Genomic DNA, 20,829 nt, shown 5'->3' on the forward strand with positions numbered 1-20,829 from the left:
ACCCTACTGATTCTACCTTGAACGTGGAGCAGGTTCTTCAGGTAAAATATCATCCTTGATCCATACAACAGCTTTAGGTACAAAGCAACATTATTTTGTTTAGGCTCTAACAGTCACAGTAACATTATCCCTTCTTATTGTCTTCCATAAAATTAACAGTATGCATCACACAGACAGCACAAAAATCAAGTTTACATACCATTTTTCGAGATACAAACACTTTGTCCTGGGCTTTCTCCACTGCACTCAGCTGTCTGTCTAAATACTGTGACGTGCCTGATGTTGATTTCCAGATCTCCCACATCTTCTCTCTTGTGTTACTCTGTTTTTCTTTTCCGTTTTTCTCCCCCTCACTCTGTCTGCATAAGCTGACTCCTTCTTTTTTGTCTCAATCCTCAGATCTCTCAAAGAAGAAACACAGCTATCATTCAGGGGGCGGGTTTTAGTAAAACATCATCAATGCCTCTATACAAAGCCACAGTCCAAGGTCCCCCTGTGTGTTCACCCAAAGATTCTGGATGTTCAAGGAGGCAAATAGTGTAGTAACTGCAGCATATTCTCATGTGATTTCATATGATTTGACTCCTCAGACTCAGTATATTTAGATGAACTCTCTTTGATTACCTACACAGGATACAGGGTTCAGTATTTCCCTGCAGGAATTATATTCCTCACAGTGTGGGGGGATGAAAATGTCATCAGATGCAAGTAATTCACATTCCATCTGCTTTTTTAAATGCCTGTAGGCTAAATTTTCAAAAATATAGTAATCTATTCCATGTAAAATGTACTTTAAAGCAAGTGACACATAGCTTTGCACTCATACTGGTTGCTGTGCACTGGAGCAACAGCCTTACAAATCCAGTTTAGTTTCGTTATGGACAAACCTTATCCTTAAAAGAATTGTTTGACATTTTGGGAGCTGTGCTTAAACTCTGTCATCAAATTCTGTATTTAACACGTGACATCTATTGCACATCTGTCCATCCTGAGTGGGGGATCCCTCTTCTGTGGCTCTCCCTGAGGTTTTAAAGTTTTTCTCAAAAGTCAAAAATCTATTGCAGTATATTGCATTAAATTTTTCAACCTGGGCTATACAAATGATCTCATATCAGGCCTGTGACATATAAAGCTACAGCTAGCTAGCTTAGCATAGCATTAATACTGGAAACTGAGGAAAGCCAGCAGCCAATTAGCAAATCAACTTCAATTTCAAAGACTTGAGAACTTCTTAACACAATATCCTCTAACTTACAAGTCTTTTGACTTGAAATGATGAGATCAGTGAATGAAATGCAGTTCAATCGACTCATTAAATTAAGTTTCTCAAGAAACATCAACATCAGCTGACTTCTCAGTGACTTGTGACTAGAAAAGTTTATTTGTTTTGAATCATTACAAAATTGTCTCAACTTGTCTTTTCAAATTCAATCACCTTAAAATTTTAAGGCAACCCAGACACCAACTACACTACAGTAACTACTAACTTAAGATTGGAGATGGAGAAAAAGCTAGCCTGGCTTTGTCTGGATGTAACAAAACTCACCTACCAGCAACTCTAAAACTCACTAATTAACATGTTAACAAGGGACAAAGCAAATATGCTTGGCCACAAGACAGTGGAGCACATAACACCCATAAAATTATAACTTGTCAACTGTTTATACTGTTTTCTATGGAATAAGATATAACATGTTGATTTGTGGGCGGCACGGTGGTGCAGTGGTTAGCACTGCCGCCTCACAGCAAGACGGTCCTGAGTTTGATCCCCCAGCTCCCCAGCTGGGGCAGGGCCTTTCTGTGCGGAGTTTGCATGTTCTCCCCGTGTCTGCGTGGGTTCTCTCCGGGTTCCTCCCACAGTCCAAAGACATGCATGCTAGGTTAATTGGTGACTCTAAATTGCCCGTAGGTGTGAATGTGAGTGTAACTGGTTGTCTGTCTATGTGTCAGCCCTGCGATGAACTGGCGACTTGTCCAGGGTGAACCCTGTCTCTTGCCCAATGTCAGCTGGGATAGGCTCCAGCAGCCCGCAACCCTTACGGAACAAGCAGTTACAGAAAATGAATGAATGTTAATTTGTGACTTTTAGAGCTGGAGGATTTTGTTCTTTTCAAGCAGAGTCAGACTGGCACATCCCCCCACTTTCTGCCTTTATCCTAAACTACTAGTGTGTTGCTGGCTGTAGCTTCATATTTAAAGTGACTACGAGGATCATTAATATTGTGTTGAGTTTGGAGACCCCGATGGACAAAAGTGATAACCACAAAATATACTGTCAAAACAAACATGTAAATGTGTACATGTGTTTCTCATTTTAATTGGCTAATGTACTACTCACTGTAATTTCGCCTGGGAAAATGTAAACACAGGTTTATTTAATCTAGTTTCAAGGAAAATCCAACCTGGTGGCAGCCATTAAGAACAGCTATATAAAAATAGACGATCTTCAGGCTGATGTTTGCCTTTGGTCATGTAGGTCACACAGAGGCATCAGTGATACACTGGGACTGTTTCATACCCAGTTAAAAACTGTAGTAGCTTCAATAGATAGATATGAGAGTGGTGCTAATCTTCTCATCTAACCCTCAAGAAAAAAAAAAGAGTATTACCCAAAATGTCACACTAATCCTTTAGCTGTTTCCTTTAACTGATTTTGCCCTTCATGAGCAACAATAAAGAGACTGACTTTTACAGTACAGAGCTGTCTGTCACTGATGATACATGGACACAGTCCATTTAATCCCACACACAACCAGATGATATTTTAATTATACACAACTCACTCAGTATCCTTATATAATATAAACTGTAGGCATCATCCATGAATGGAAAAGGGAAACTTTGAAAAAAAAAAAAAAACTCCACCCCTCCTCAGCAAAGGATTATTTTTGACATTTTTAATGGGGTATTTTAGGGGGAGATAGCAGGTCAACAGTATATGCCACATAGAAGTGGTATGCATCATCTTAAAGTTGGGAACCTGAAAATTAATTCGATGCACTCTTTGTCAAGTATTTCTAGTCACAGAGTGTAGAAGGGCTTGGAACATAATGATGGAAGTATATGATGGACATTCCCATGCTCTATTATGTCTCATAAGTTTAAAAAAAAACTTAAAACAGTGGTTTTTAGGTTATACTGATTCGGTGCAAAATGTAACATTTTTCTTACCGATCAAGAATGGATAAAATTTGTCAGAAATTCCACTAAAACACCACATGAAGCACATATGAACATGGAGCTCTATCTTTGTGTGTGTCATTTTAAACACTATCAGCAGCCAGTATGCCAGCTGGCACAAAAGGGAGGAAACGCCTCCAGTGTCCACGTCCACTTGGCGCTTAAACGCAAACTCCCACACCACTGACATAGTTCTCCTCTCTGTGAAGGCTGAGGGGAAGTTTACTGAGCAGATTGAACAGCTGTTAGCCAACCAGCAGTGAGAAGACTGACTGCTACACACACCCATTGAGTTCACAGCTGCACTCTGTATTTGAGCAGAGGAAAAGTGTCTTTCCTGACCACAACCTTTACACAAGTCTTACTCGTGAAGTTACTGTGATATCAGGTCTTTTTCCCACGCTAAGCAGGTTATTTACATGACACACCAGGCTGTGTACAAAGGTGATGTGATTGACCTTGTGACTTTGTGACTGTGTTCAAAGGTTGATAATAACTACAGTTATCAAGATACTATCAAAGAAACCACATTAGGTTGTTTGTAAAGCACTTAAGTGTGAGTAGCACTACTGTTCACAGAGGGCCCACAGAGAGTGTTATGTCATTAATCAGTTGATATGTGTTTGGTTTAACTAGTAACGCTAATAACATTTGGGACATTATGTACATTTGGTGTGAGGACCATCAGAATTCTGGGGCCTTCCCGAAAATAACGGCGCAATATTCTGAAAATTATTTGACATATTCAAACACTTTGGGAGGAGCATTTTAAAACTTCACAAAATCAGTTTTTGTAGCTTACCCTTAACCTTCCACTTTATATCAGAGCCCAACCAATATATCAGTTGACCAATATTATCAACATGATCAAAGCTGTATCAGTCTATATCGGCATATATGTTGTCCAATATGCAACAATATCATTCAGTTATTTGTGCTGTTATGTTGATTGAAAACAGCACTCACTCAGTTCTATTCTAGTGTCTTCGCTTCTGCCATTTTACTGCTGCAAAAAAGAGTTACATCTTGTCTGCTTCACCCAGAAATTTTGAGGGACATAAATTCACATTAAAAGCCTATATCTATAAGGCGAATTAATCTAAAGAATATAGATACTAAAGCGACAGATAAAAGGAACCTACCAACATATAGCTGCATGCATGTTATAGTGCCACTGCTACACAGCAATTTCCCCTCCCTTTTTTTCATGGGCTGCCCGCCCTCACCTCTCAGATCATCCATTGTGTCACATGAACCTCAAGTGATTCAATACAGACAGACTTTAAAGGGAAGGATATCTTGGTCCTCACTATCTGCCTCAAAACACCTCTTACCTCTGTCTCCCCATTCCTCTTGCTATCTAACCCATTTCCACTTCTCCTTCTTCTTCACTAATATCGTCAAAGAAACTTCACTTTGTCAGATTTAAAAAAGATCCAGCCACTCAACTGGGAGACAGTGATGCACTGACAACCTACGGTGTCCAAAATAAGGTACTTTTTTCTTAATTTCAGACACAGTTTTAAGAGAGATTTTTCACAATTTGTGCTGAATTCAACATTCCACTGCAGAAATTAACTAGTGTTGAGTTGCAACAATTAGTTGACTAATTGATTAATTATCAATGATCAAAAAAAGCAATTTGACATGCCACCTTGGGAAAACTGACTAATCCAGGGCCAAGTCACCAAAATATTCAATCATGAAAATAATCATTAGTTGCAGCCCTACTTATGTCCTTCACTGGAAAAGCAGAAGTAAATTGCACTGTGCAAACTGGAAGCTCTGAAAAGTGCTTTAAAATAACTTTTTATCCATTTCCATCCACGCATATTTATGTATAGGATTTTTTATACATAATTTATACATAATATAAATATTATATTGTTCAATACTTGTTTTAAACCTACAATGCATTCAAAAGGCAGCTACAGTATTTAGACAGCAATATTTCAGCACCTTATTCATATGGAACTAATGTAACGTTTCTTAAACTCTGTCCTCTAAAATCGCGGGTTTGTGCATTGAAATGGCAACAATTTCTACACTGTTAACTAAAGTGAATGTAAGCACACACACAAAACATGTGCGACTGTGCTAACATGGTCAGATTATAAAGTGTATCTTAAAGCTTGATGTAATACAGGATTAAATATTATTATAGAGGAACAAATCTGCAAAGAAAAAGTAATTAAAAAATTAAATGAATGATTACAAAAAATGTCAAAAACAAAACTGGTCCTCAAATACATCAAAGATTTTTTGTATAATTAAATAGACACCCCATGTGGTGCATGTTTGCCACTCAGCAATGACACAACAGTCTCTAAAACCTAAATCTGTAGCATAACAATCACGCAGTTTCATATTGTTGAGTCCCTTTGAGTAGCTAACTGTTAACTGTATGTCTTCTGTATAACATCAAAATCTACTAATTATAAGATGAAAGACTTTCAGTCATTCTTATTAAAAGTCACATCTCTTACAATACAGCCCATTCTTTAGAAGTGTTTATGAGCGACTTGATCTCCTCGGGATATCTTTCCAGAGATCAAAGTCCACAGTAAACTGTATGTAAAACTTGAAAACTGAAAAGCAAAACTTGTTTCTGCTGAAACTCATCCTACACCTAAAATCTGAAGGATATTCCATTTATTATCATGCTTTTTATCTTAAAGATTCCTGAATAACAAATAAGATACCCAATAAATAATTACTATATCTTTTCCAGTGGTTTTATTTAATACATTTATAAAAAATATGAATTGGGTTTCATAATGACAGATGGAAATATTTAACTGGTTGATAAATGCTGGTATGTATTTAAATGTATAATCTGCACTTATGACCCACTACAAGTGTGTGGTGGTGTCTATATCTTATAGAGCCCTCTGCCTGTACGCTCAACAAGTTTCACCACATTGGCATTGACTCAAACAAAAACAGGACTTTTGTCAAGGAGGCTGGGGTTAGTACCCATGTGAAAACCAAGAATTGTCACTTGAGTTTGAAGTTACATAACATAGCATAACAAAGCAACATCGGTATTTGATAGCCTGTGATAAGGCCTTGTTGCAATAACTCAGAACAAACACACATGAAAACTTAATCGATTAATAATCAGTTATTAAATTAATTTTGATTCTTGATGAATTGGTTTAAGCATTTTTTAAGAAAAAAGTCTTAAACTCCAACGTCTGTCAGTTCATGGGGCTTACACAGTGTTGAGGGGAGCGTGGCATTCATTCAAATGAATGAGAGGGTTGTGTGTTTTTTAAGGCAGAGCTTACTCTGAATGCGGGCTGAAGAAAATTTATCCAAGCAGGACTTCACTACTGAAGTGCCCCTTAGATGATAAAAAAACCTGCCAGACTTTGTTTCTACAGCATGTGATGTCATGAGAGGTTGTGTCATAGATAAGAAATATATCCCATCCCAATTGCTGCAGTAAGGACTACAACCCATCACGGTATCCATTAAAGGACTACAAAACCCATAGTCAGGAGGACAGCCAGGGCGAGAGTTGCTGTTAGAAAGAAGACAGCATAATTCAGTTTCATTTAAATCCCAGTTTTGGTTTTGTTTATCTGCTGAGAATATGTTGTCCTGTTAAGAAAAGACTCAATAAAGTGAATTTCTGATGAATTTATCATTCCCTGCAACTACACCTCAAAAGCCCAAGAGAAAAGCTCCCGACCTCTCAAGACATCACAGCAAGTATCAAGGCTGCTGACTATCCGGACTAAAGATCATACAGGCTGTAAACCTGAATCTGTAATTTCTGTCATTAAAATTTTCAGCAGCTTAAAAAAAGTGGTCCGTACCATGACAGTGACCCTCCTGACCCCGTCCTCAGCCTCCTCATGCTCACGAACACCCTGAGTCAGGTTGGTGTAGTTGGCCAGCTTGTTGAGAAGTGATGACACCATAGGGGTGCTGTCCATTTCCTCCTGCAGAGAGACAGAATGAGAAAAAAGCAGGCACGTTCTTTTCTATCAACACCTTACCACATCTGAACAGTACAACCACATACAACAGGAGCGCACTTTAACAACCAGAACCAAGAGGCCTGACCACATCACTCCCATTTTATCCAAGATTTTTAAAACTTATGTTAGGATCTTATTAATTATTGTTCAGGCTCTTCATAGTTTTATTGATTTCACTTGTGTTTTTTTTTTTTTTATTTTACTTGGATTGTGTTTCATATTCTTGATTGTCTTTTTCTTTTCTTTTATCTTACATTACTGGAATTGGTTTTATCTGTCTTATGACAAACATCTAATGCTTATATAATTAGTAGATTTCAATTTGCTGCAGAGTGTGAAGCACTTTGTTTCCCATGTGGTGGTTTGGAACTAGCAACCTTCTGATTATATACCAGTCTTTCATTTTGTGTCAGCTTTCAATAATGTACCTGCAATTGGTTATTTTGTTATCTCACACAAAATGCATCTTCTTGCATCACTGATCATATGCTTGAATTTGCTTTAAACATACACAGATTTTTGTTATCTGCATCAAATATTTTAACCATCATTAACAGTGAACATTTGAAAAAAAACATTTTGTCTTACCTCAAACAAGGCCATGTTCTTGCCTTCATAATAGTGTTCTGTGTCATTGTCTGAGCTGATGAATGGACTGGACTCTCTCTGACTGTCATCTCCTAGTGGGGCACACAGGAAAAATACCCATACTGAAAGATGCACACTTTAATAGAGCAACAAGAAAACAAAGGAAGGAGGATGCTGATTTTCAATGGCATTTAATTTGTGTCATCATCAGTCGACTTTTTTTGACAAATGCAGGTAAAATGAAACTTATTGCTGCTGTCTGATTAGGGCACTTTCAGACAATGAGAGATGTTTTTGTAGAAAAGAAACAACACAAATGAAAATTAAGGCTTTATATCTTTATATATATATGGCTTTCCAACAATTATTGCCAGACACTGAACATTTACATGTTAACAGTGAGGTCTTTGTGAATAAATGGGGCTACTTATTTGAAAATTCACATGCACGCTGTAAAATTCAAGGACCATTGTTTAAGATTTTGTGGCATCTAATAGTGAGCCTGCACATTGCGAGCATCTCTCCTCCCTGCCCAAATATGTAGGAGAAACTACAGCGGCTGTGAAACTTGTGCAAAACACAAAAGGCTAGAAGCAGTATTTGGTCTGTCCATGTTGGGCTACAATAGAAACATGGAGATGCAACATGTTGTCCTCCATGGAAGAGGACCTACGTCTTCTGCAGATATAACAGTCCATTCTGAGTTAATGAAAACAGCAATTCTTATTTTCAGGTGACTATACTAATGAAATCATAGGAATATTTTATTCCATTCCTGCTATATTCTGCCAATAAATCTCCCTAAATATTTCACACTGGACGAGTGTTATCACGATACTGAAATTTCTCATTTTGATATATTTTATAACAGAGTTTACAATAGCCAGTCACAGCAAATACAATTTTTCTCAACATCCAATCACAACACAGGGGGACTTAACAACAGCCAATCACAGCACAGGGTGTTTTTTAGAACTTCCAATCACAGCATAAAGGGATTTTACAACAGCCAATTTAGAGCTGCACAATATATCGTTTGAGCATCGTCATCGCAATGTACGTGTGCGCAATAGTCACATCGCAGGTCCTGCAATGTAGGAGGCAAACGAAATCACCTAATTTAAGGGTACCTGACACACACCGCGTGCAGCGATCCACCAATCACAATCGTTCTTAATCAGTTTGCCAAAGTGGACCACGCCCCTGCATATGCAGTGAGTCGCAAGATCAGTGCAGGTTAATTGTCCACAAGATGGCAGCAGTAACATAAAGTGCTATTCAAGTCATCTGGTGAAAATTCCTGTATTTTTTCATATTGCAATATATATCGCAGGGTTAAAAAAAATCACAATGTCAGTTTTTTCCAATATCGTGCAGCCCTAAGCCAATTACCACACGGGAGTAGTTGACAAAAGCGAGTCACAGCACAGGCGGTCTTTACAACAGCCAATCACAGAAGCGTCTTATACAGCCACTGATAGGCGGGAAATTGAAGGAACTACAAAAGTCTGGTGCATCGGTTTCAGCCATGAACAGGTAGCATCCACATGTGTAACTCATGAAATGTCAAGCCACCCTATCAATACTGCAAAAACAAAGTATTGAAACTACTTCAAATATTCAATACTGATATAGTGATATTTTTGAAATCACTACTTTCTCTTTGTTGTTAACCAGTAAACCATCCAACAATGTGATACAGATGACACCTGTATCAGTCCGAATTACTATATGGATTCATAGCACTCCATACTTTAATGACTTTTTATACAGCTGTTTCTTCTTAAACTTTGTGATAGTAGGGTCCGATATGCTTTATGGTAAATAAAGGCCAAAGATTTCAGTTTCCTTTGGCAACAATCAGCTTTTGTACACACTTGAGGAGATAAAGCAGCATAGAGTAACATTAAGAAGTGCCTTTCAAGCTGCTTCTCAGTTTGATTTCTCTTGCCCCTGGTTGTTTTGCAGTCAGTGGTCTCAGTTTAATATGTCTGATATGTTATCACGTAGCACACTGATGTCTTTATTGCCTCGAAGAACCCAAGGCCTAAATAGCGGTGAGATCACTGAAGATCTGTGCCATAAGAAGAACACTCTACTGTGAATGATGACACATGACACGGTGAGGATTATAACAAAATCCAAGCATGCAATAAGGAATCAATGAGGAAGATTATTTGAGTACAATGGATAGTTTCTCTGACATTCATGTCCACAGTGGGCTGCAAGCCAGAACCTCAGCCCTTTAAACAAACTGAAAGATTCTTTCTGAAAAATATATAACACCATTGTGCAGAGGTTAAGGTCAGGGTTAGATCTGTAATCAGTGTTAGCTTTGCGGCACTGAGAAGTCACTCTCTTTTTATCTTAAGCTGTTGATTGGATTATTACAGGAATATAAATGACACAAGGGAATACATTAGGCTGAAGAAAGGAAATAAGGAAGTAAGACAACTTCTCTGCCTTTGTTTGCACAGGGAATAAAGTCATATTTTTCTGTGCTGATATTGTGGTTTCAGGAATATGGCAAGATAACTCTTGTGATCATCTGTATATTCACATAAAATTGTATTAAATAATACTGAATAATAAACAAAGAGACACCTGGGCTCCATCAAGTCAGCTGTGACAAACTATGCCACATTGATAAATATTTCATAACTTCTATGGTAACTGTGTTCACCACAGTGATGTAAAACCAACAGGAGGCAGGATAAAGCATGAAAACAACAATAATGAAGTTGTCATACACAAGCTAACTTCCTATATGTAGATGCTTAAACACTGCAGTGCATCGAAGGCCTCTCACACCACACACATGTAAAATTTCATGTGGACACCAGCTGGATAACAGCACATGCATGCTGTAAAAAGGGCAATATTTACCTCTTAACCTTATATACTTTATTTCTGTCAGCAGCGCATGCAATAAATGTTAACAATTGTTGGTAATTACTATTTGTTGTTGTTTGTTGTTGTTATTAATTATGTGGACTGTTTTTGGACTCTAGAAACTAACACACATATGTTTACTGTGTGTGAACCTTGACCAAATCTTGTTAATCTCGACTTGGTTGATTCTTGATTGAATCTTGATACCAGCAAAGATGAATTTAATCTAAGATTAGTTTAGGTTTAAAATTAGCAAATTAACAATTAATCTTCATTTAGTAAATCCAACTTTATTTGTGTAAACCGAATTTAGAGTTAAATCAGTATGGAGATACTTACTCAAATTAAAAATAAATAAATGAATGAATGAATGAAAAAAAAGATCTAAATAATAAATAATTCTGAATATAAATCAGGGCCTGCAAAAAAAGGGAGGAAACCCCTTTTGGCAGCTCTGTATTCCCTAACAATTGTTTGCAAACTAGCTACATTATTAATATGATGTTACAATGTGTGCTTACCTGCTATAAAGTTAACAAAACGTTGCACTGTTTGCAAGATAAACAAAAGATTAACAAAACATTACATTGTTTGCTAGCTAAGTAAAAAAAAGTTAGTTAAAACTTGCCTACTCATGATGACTTGGCAGAGAAGCTCTAAATTCTCCTCCTTTGAGAAGACCTTGTTGGCCAAATTAATCCAGCAATGTGAGCAAATGACAGCAAAAAATGAATAACAGCATAGAAAGAAAAAAAAGGCACTGCCTGTCAGAAACTGACATGGAAATTTCAAAAGAGGACATACTGACTGAAGACTTGCTGTCAAAGAAGAAAGTATTTCAGCGTAGCACATTTCCTCAATCTCTGATTAAAGCATTTCAGCATAACTAAGGAACACTCTGCATTCAAAGGGAAAGTGCCGATCGTGTTTTTGTTTTTCCAGTTGTTTTTCCCCCATTTAAAACTTGGTCACCATTCACTCTCATTGTCTGGAAGATTCTGCAAAGCTGTTATCCTGTAAAACTCCAGCAGTGTTTTGTGGAATAAAAAAACTAAACTTGACCTTCAATCGAAGCTACTAATATACTATAAAACTATATTAGAGTGACCGCCACCGGGGGGTCTCTGGGTAGACGCAGGAAAAACAGGAGCATTAGCAAAAATAGTTTAGCTAGCTCTTTACCTTTCCACTTCTACCCTTCCTCCTGTGCAGTCTTCCTCCTGCCCTTTCTCTCCACCCTAGCTTCAGCTTCAAAAGACGTCTGTGGTGATGTTGTTGGTCCACCTGACACTTGTTGCTGAGTTTTTTTCCACTGCAGTTTTCCCTAAAACTAGCGCAAATAATGATTTAGTAGAAGAAGACTTATGAGGCTGCTGTAACGAGCAGCCCCCTCTGGTGGTAAAAACGAGCGCGCCAACCTGGTGGGATAAACACAGGTGTTACCAGTGATACTAATTAAGGTTCTGTTCCATTTAGGTCAGACAGAGTCAGGCTGCTGCTGTTGTTCATGTTTCCTCAATGGAAAGGCTCAGCTACACTAAATGGAACAGAATCTTAATTAGTATCATTGGTAACACCTGTGTTTACCAAACTATTTCATATCAATATGGCCGCTGTGTAAAATGTCTGTTGAGTTGAGTTTGTCCCTTAACTTTCTTATAGGAACTTGATTATTTTTGCTCAGTGCATCTAAAAATGAGTGTCAAGTTTAAAAGTTAAACATCCCCGAGTGCAAGTTTGAAGTTGATGCTGGATTACGTTTTAAACTGCAGTAAGGAACTTTTCTCTTCTGCTTTTAGAGGTCCCTGTGTACAAAACGGTAGTGTTTCCACTCAAATAACCACAAAAGTAAAGAAAAAGAATCTCCTCCCACTTATTTTTAACATTTCAACATAAACTGAAAAATGAGAACTGTTGGACCGACTTTGAAGAATCACTTCAAGTGGTAACACAAACAAATTAAGTTTTTCAACTCAAGATAACGTGTTATGTGAGTACAGCGGCTTTAAGTCCAGTTTACTTAATCTGATTGCTGTCAGATCAACAGTGTAAGGCTTTCAGTTTTCCAACTCAATTATTTACTTTACCCATAAGTAAAATACTGCTCCTTAACATCTTAATAGTATTGTTTTGGAAAAAGTATTTTATAGGTTCCTTAGTGTGTTTCAGACTGTTAAATACAATAAATATAATTGCTAATTTTTGGCCCGATGTAACAGTAGCTTTTTTCCATCGATTCAGTTGAACCATTTAGTATATAACATAAAACATTATTTGATTAAAAAGTATAATTTTGTCTTGCAATAACCAGTTAATAACTCCATGTAGTCACTTCAAACTGGAGATGAAAAATAAATTTATAAGCCCCTGACAAAAACAAGTAGTTGAAATAGTCAATTGGAGCCATAGATGGTATAGATTGACTCTCTATTAAAGTGTTTTATCGTTAATTTGAACTCTAATAAACATGAAACGGACAAACAAAAACGGACATTCCAGACTAAAATGGAAATTTCAACAGGTAACATGGCTGCAGAGTTGTTGTTGGACCAACAGGCATTTTAGCTTAGCAAAGTTTAGCAGTTTCTTTATCTCTCATGACATATCATGGTCATTTTATGATTCAGTACAGTAAATATATTATTAGGGCTACCGATGGAGTACTTCATTCGATGCCTTATTTTGAAACTTAATTTTTATTAAGACTACTTGTGGTAATTTTCTCACATGCTCACATGCTGTTCTTTCATTTTCTTAGACAAGATCCATGATTTTAAAAAGCTTCCCATGCAGTCATCATGTTAACCAGCAGATGTCCATATTTCTGTTTATACAGCAGCAGACTCAGCATCACATTATGTACAATACAGACGTGTACAACAACATGCTGCTAAATCAATATGTCAAACCCATATCTCTATCCACACACCCTATGCAAGTCAGTCAGAGACTGAGTGTCAAAACCGGCCTGTTGAGTAATTACACAAGTGATAACCAACCAAACAAAGGTCACAGGGGATTTAACTAAAAATACACTTCCTTTTCTCTGTGCAGGAGGATTTTTGAAGCAGGACGGCAGCCTCTGGCAGTTAGCCAACCCCACCAGACAAACACAAAGGAAACAATGCTACATGATTAATATCCTTTTCTGCTATACAGTTGCTAGAAGTGCTCTGTGTTAAATGCTCAGGGGACATCGCCACTTATACTGACGGTCTGTACTCAGAAGCAACAGTGGTTTGATTCCAGCCCATGGCCCTTTGCTGCATGTCGTCCCCTCTATCTTTCTCCTCTTTCCCTGTTAACCTTAGGCTATCCTTTATTAATTATAAAGGCAGCAAAAGAAAAACAAACAAACAAATAAATAAAGGTTTCTTCAAGACCTGGAAAGCAGCAGAAAATGGAACAATATGAACCATGACACTGGTCATAAGATACTGCTTTGGAAAATGATGGGACTGAGATGTTGTTGTTTGTCGAGATGGAATCGTGTCTAATCAGCACAGTGTGTGTACATATATATGGGTGTGTGCCCTTTAGAGCACTGCACACTCAGTGACTTTAAAAGTGCCCACTGAACTGACACTAACAAAAGAATGTATGATACTTTACAGCACTCTCATTAAAGGCGTAGATTTTTTGCTAGAGCAGATTCCAGAAATCTTTCACATCAAGTTCAGTTAAAGGATAAATCTGTAATATATTTACTGCGACAAAACATTAAATGTCAATGATGTGTCATCAGAGATAACAGAAACATGAGTTAGCTTATGAGTCATAAGAAATCATTAATCATTTTGCAGAAAGCATAGATATTTATTAATGTTAAATTGAGCAAAACGTTAATGGAGTTTGGCAGAGTGAGACAATCACTTAACTCATAGTCCAGTGTGTATTTTCAGAGCAGTGGGCTCTTGTTTTCAGGACAATGGGCTTAGGTTTACATTGACAGACAACTTATAGGGTTATAAACAGCTGACCAACTTAAAGTGGAGGATGTGTCATTACTTGTTATTGTCAGTTTACGATGTGGCATGCATCCTGCACTCCTGCAGTGTTCATGCAGCCTGTCTGAGCTTCCCTGAGTGTGGGGAGGAGGGGGCAGGAGGAAAACAACTAGCTTCAACCACAGACAATATATTAAACAGGACTACAACCTAATATACAGTTGATGGCTCCAACTCTAGCATGTTGAATTCCTACATATTGCTCCTTTAACTTGTTATAAGGGATACAGCTCAGCCTGTGAAAACAGTTGTAAAATTCTTCTGTGGATCTGGGGGAGCTTTCTTGAGTCATAGAAAATAACCCTAAATAAAATAATATCCGGGTAGTTAGAACGTGAGCTAGCCTCATCTAGCTCCGCATCTGCTTGAGACCATATAAGTGGCTAGTAGCATGAAACCTGAATCTCTGGCTGCACCGCTGGCAGTCCTGTTGCACTGTGGGTAATGCAGGCACTGGTTTTGTCCCTGGTTGTGCTGCAGCAACTTTGCTACTTTTTTTTTAACTGTCCATCATGAGTCCATTAATGTAATGTGAGTCCAGAGATAAATCAGTGGAGAACTCAGCTAAGAGAAAACTGTTATCACAAACAGGTGGTATGGAGTTTGAAAAATGTGGGTCTTTATTCACATGGGCAGGGGGGCTACATTCCAGACAACTCAGAACCTGGACATTTCCAACCTCCTACTAGGAAAATGCAATCGAGCAACACTCAGAATTTAAATTCCTATAAACTCAAATCCATCTACCCTGACTACACGGAGAAGCAGCTGTCTGACGTTACAGAACATTGGCAGCACCCATGGAAGCACACATTTAAAAAGGCAAACCATCAACTAAAAGGGATGCATAATATCATCTAGTAAAAACTTTTCTGCATGTAAATTGATGTAATAATAATATTCCCTCTGGAATTCAATAAAGTATGTCTGATTTTGATTCTGATATGTTGCCAATGCTATCAAGTATCTGGTTACGATTTCCTCCTCAGTTTAGTGACAAGAGACAAGAGACCTGCACTGGTGAGATTGTGTGTAGGCTTGCCAAACAACTTTGTCGCAGTTGGCCATGTTATTTGCTTGCATTTTGCATCATGCACCCGGAATGCTTGGAGGTCTGAAGTTGGAAATTTCATGCTATTGAGTTGCATGATGAGAAATGCAGGAAGGCATCTCTGCTTCTGCATCAGTTCAATCGTTGATCTTTACGTCTGTGTCTTGTACACCCCCTGACTTATGTGAGAGTGAAACAAAAAAGTGTCTCTGCAAGGAGAACTTTGAGGCTGCAATGACCCTTAAATTAGCTTAGCTTAGCTTAGTAACTGCATGTCTATAAGATCAGTTTGTATGTGTGTGTGATTCTTAAAGTCTCACAGCTTCAAACTGCATGCAGACAGATAAATAAACACATCCATGATCAATCAGTTTGTCTTTGTCTGGGTGTGATAAAGAGATATAAAGCTGTCATTTCCTACAAACTGGGAGATACTTTAAAGGAACAGGTTGTAGAATACCTGCAAATTAAGGTAAATCAGGAAGACTATTTTCATACTAACTCATTATTTACCACCCCATCCCCTTCAGCTCAATCAGCTGACCTCAATGAGCCAATCATCTTGTTGCAGTCAAAGTTTCAAACTGTCCCTCTCTCTGCTGCTGTCAGTTGATTTACTTTCATTTCCAGGACTTAACCACTCAGCTCCAAATACCTCCACACTGATGTCACAGCTTTTACTGAGAACAACCAACCCATATTAGTTGGATCTGTGTCACAACACAAAATAGACCACAGATTCCTGCTCAACAGGAATTGCCATGTTTATGCATGTTGCTGTAAAACATGCCCAGTCAGCCTGGAAACGAAAGCATGTGGTCATCTGGAGTAGAATTCATCAGATGCAGCCACCTAGCAGCCGAACATACTGTCTTCTGTCATATTGTATCAGATTAATGATTAAAGTGGATCACATGTATTCATATTAATCCCCAAACGACTTGACTAGTCGGATCTGTCATACCTTCCCTTAAGTCTATCTTCGTATTCATGGGTGCTGACTTGGCTTAAACATTGAGGGGACAAAAATGTTTGCCTACATAATGTTAGATGACCAGTCTCATGATGGTAATAATTACAGAAGCACAAAAACATTAATCAACATTATAATGAACATATATCAACTCTGCATGCTGCATGCAGCTTGACCTTCGCTACGCTGTGAGGACGAAATGCCAAGTTTACTGCCTGTGATCTGTCACTGTCTGTCTGAGCGATATTTTACAGTTCTTCATGTTATAAACTAACAAAATTCACTAATCAAGTCATTTGGTGTTTTCAAAGTCATGATAGTTGCTGAGCTGAGACAGATTTCATATTCTGTTCACGTTCAGAGGCTTCCACTGCCTCTGAATGTTGTGCGCTGCAATGTCAAATATCGTCGGCCTCATAAAGTTAATCATCACTCAAATGTAAAAAGCAAAAGTCTGATAAAGCTCTCACTTTGTGTGAGATTTCAGACTGATTCTTCAGGCGTCTTCTTTGGCCGTCTTCCTTCAGTGAGGGTCATTTGTTGCTACAGCCAATCATACGCTGCCGTCTCTGCCAGTATTTTACCCAGAAGTGTTTTGCATAAAACATAAATGTTATGTAAATTAAATATTAGGAACCACATAGCATATGCTAACACTTTATTCGTGGTCCTTTCAAATCCCAGTGAAATTGCGTTGCACCCCTATCTTTAACTTTGGGGGCACATAAAACCCAAACACCCCCCCAACCCAAATTATGTTTATAAGCTTGAAACTTATTTGCTGCCATGTCTGTGTTGCACTGCTAATACTGCAGCTCAAACACTGATTGGAAAATTGATTAGCCTATCCTGTTTATCATGCATAATACTGAATCAATGACATTCAGTTTTTTCATTTAATTACCGTTAATTGTTTAATGTGCTGCTGTCAGTTAGAAATAGAAATAAAAAAAAAAGCGTATCAAGTTGATTAGAGATTTTCTGCCAGCGATCCTCTCTATCCTCATTTACAGCAATAGTGCCATAAAAATATTTCTTATATTCTTCATGGTTCTCCATCATAACCACTTGTTCATCTTGACAGAAGTGGGCGACTCATGATCGCTTTCTTTTGTGCAGAAGAAGAGTCTAATTGCACACCAAATGCTCCTTTTTATGTAACTGTGCACAGCACCTAAAGAAGAAAGTCTGGGTTTACAAAGCAAGTTGATAACCACCATCATTATACCAGTTATCTCTGACAGGAGTTTTAGGTTTTGTCAAGCCAGCTCATGCAAAGACAGTGTGGCTGTGTTGAGCTTTGTTCATAATACAGACCACTGGTGAGTCAGACGAGTATTGTGGAAATACATTTGGAGTTGATCACCCTTAAAAAAGGTATAAAGTGAAGATAGTTCAAAATGTCTACTTTCAGGGGGTGTTTCACAGAATTCTTAAAGTTTACACATTTTTTCCGCTACTTCTGCACAGTTTGCTGTGAGGGCTCTCTGGTTTTGTAAGTTATGTTCTTTTATAACAGACATACAGCTCTCCACTACAGCCCAAGAGCCTCAACCATCAATCAGGGTTGTGTGGACTTCAATAACAACATACAGTCACCTTCTTACCACACCAATCAAGCTGCCTTGCAAGTTCGAACTAGTCAAACAACGTCATACTTAAAAGCTCTGTGTGTTTGTGTGTTTGCTTGTGTATTGTGCCTGCCCTAGCATGTATCTGACTGTGTGTCAGCATACTTCCATGTTCAATTATACAGTGACACATATAGTTCTTACACATTTTGCAGGGTTCCTACACTTTTTCTAAAGACAAATTTAAGCACTTTTCAAGTTTTTTCAAAGTGCATTTTCAAGCTTTTCCAGCACCTACCAGCAGTGGTAAATTACATATTTATACACATACTACAATATCTAAATTGCAGAACCAAATCGCAACATTTTGAAAAGGGAAAAATGCATGAGAAATCAGCATTACAATGAGGTACTATAGTGCAGCAGAGATGACCTGTCCTAAAAATCTTGTTCTCCAGATGAGATTGTTTGGTTCAGGCCTCAATAAATATCACATCATCACAATTTTGATAGGTTTTTTTTTCAGTGAGCATGAAAATTGTAATGCAAAACTGATCATTTTCCCAATTGTATCGCATTTTGCAATTTCAGTCAAAATAATCACAATGTGAGTGTGTTACCAAATCATGCAGCCCCACTAAAGATGCGATTCTGATCCAGTTCCAATACCTGAATTTGGATATCTGCTGAAATCAGTGCTGAAACACATCACAAGCTGCTGTCTTGCTTTTTTTTAAATTAAATTAAACATTTCATTCATTCATCAAGCATTATCAAGGATTTCCAGCACCCATGGGAACCCTGATTTTAACACCTATCCCTCACCCAGTGCATGCTGGGATAGGATAAAGTTCCCTCATGACCCTGAACAGGAATAGGGGAGTACTGAAAATAGACCCCCCTTAAGTGTATGTCTGGTTTTGTCCTACACTGAATTCTTACCTGAGTTTGGTTCTTGTGAATTGTCTTCATCCTTCGCCTGTCCAAAAAGTTTTCCCAAACTGACCGGTTTGTTGTCTCCAGCTGCAGCTGCGCTGTTACTGCCTCCTTCTGCATCCTCCACTGGCACCACAGTGAAGTTAGTGGGCATCTTGGCACTTCAGCTGTCCGGAAGAAAGTATGAAGATGTGTCCAGGGACGACAACCAGGAAGGCACTCTCCGTTGAACTCAGCCTCACAAGGAAAGAGAAATATATCCAAAGGAATTCAAGTGGAAGACTTAAGTCCCCAGTTGGGAAAGCTGGGAATTCAGATTTACTACAACATGGCACTTACTCCAACTGTTTTGTTTCCTTCTTGTTGTTCAGTGTCCTCTATACTCAGGGTGAAAGTGCCTCTTCCTGCACGTGAGGCAGGCCAAAGTCCTGCAGTGAGTCTTCACTCTCTCCTTGTTCCTTTCCCTCCCTTTTCCCCCCCACTGCTCCAAGACTATTGCCCCATGTGACCCTCTATTTACCATATGAACAGAGGCTGGAGTCCATACATGGAGAGCCCTGCAGCTCCTCCCATTACTCTGACTGTCCTACTTCTCTCACGCACACCTTTGTAATGCCAAAAGGTAGGAAAACAAATTCTAAAGTCTCTATTAAAAAGTCTCCAAAGTATCTCTAAAATCCCCTTTTACTACAAAAACAACTGGCTCATATATAATGAGGAAAAGTTAAACACAAACTTTTCTTTTCTGGCTTTGTTTCCTCTTCTTCTCTTCAGGGAGTTGCTGCCTCTGGTTTCCTCCAGGTAAACAAAATGGGTGTTACCTTTCCCACAGTGCATTATGGGTAGCGGTGAAGTGCTGATGTTAAGGAGAGAGTGACACCACATGCTCACATGCGCACAAGCATTGTGAAAGCAAAGGAAACACCTTGGACAGTGACTTTCCTCTGTTCTCCACAGGGAGAAATGACTGAACTAATAACAATGAATACAAGTAAACATGAATTGTCTTTCTGTTTGTGGGAATGATTTGACTGGCACTCTTACGTAGGTTTTCTAAAAGAGTTTGGACATTTATCTTTGTCACTGTAAGCTTCAAACAATAGTGCAAGTAATAAAAAGAGTCTTTATCAGTAACTATTTTTTTGTAGGATTTCTGTTGGACACTTCAGTACAACTGTATTATAAATGTCCCTTTTACTGTAAAGTAACAACACATGTGTGTTCTAAGTTTGTCACACCACAGAAAAGTTTTATTACACACCCAGACAAATTTAAATGATTAAAAAAATTATTTATAAAATTCTATATAAAATTTGGTCTCAAAATCATGAAAATGAGAGCAGATTTCTCTGCTCTGAAATACTGAGGGTGTGTCCGCTCAGCTGTCAACCACCACTACGACCTGAAAATGACCTGAAACATGGACGCTCCATCTAACAGCTGAACATTGGACATGTCCAATGTTTCAGCCACCAGAACCAGAGGACGGTGACAAGGTGATATTTTTTTTCTTCTGTGTCGGGTTGCTGAAACTGAAGTGAGCTGAAGTGAACTGCTGGGCTGATTTGGACTGAGAGAGTCGCTGAAGGTACGTTCATAACTGACCGTTATGGAGGGCGAGGCGGTGTCATTTGTGTGTCAG

General features: G+C 38.3%; 1 protein-coding gene across 3 annotated transcripts in view; it reads right to left on the bottom strand.

Annotated features, from left to right (window-relative positions):
- Positions 1-19,381, bottom strand: part of LOC146318257 (solute carrier family 12 member 7-like) — a 41,388-nt gene extending 22,007 nt beyond the window's left edge. The window contains exons 1-3 of one of the 3 annotated variants that reach the window (XM_084732011.1): positions 19,194-19,381; positions 7,758-7,849; positions 7,005-7,130 (exon numbers count right to left, since the gene is read on the bottom strand). In XM_084732011.1, coding sequence (XP_084588137.1) covers positions 7,005-7,130; positions 7,758-7,849; positions 19,194-19,341 — 366 coding nt within the window. In that variant the 5' untranslated portion in view covers positions 19,342-19,381. Of the gene's footprint in view, positions 1-199; positions 345-7,004; positions 7,131-7,757; positions 7,850-19,193 lie in introns of those variants that run through there. The other 2 variants (XM_084732009.1, XM_084732010.1) reach the window with 2 other exon arrangements.
- Positions 19,382-20,829: the final 1,448 nt, after the last annotated feature.

This window comes from Lutjanus erythropterus, chromosome 12 (genome assembly GCF_056507025.1).
Source record: "Lutjanus erythropterus isolate fLutEry1 chromosome 12, fLutEry1.hap2, whole genome shotgun sequence".
NCBI classification, from domain to species: Eukaryota; Metazoa; Chordata; class Actinopteri; order Lutjaniformes; family Lutjanidae; genus Lutjanus; species Lutjanus erythropterus.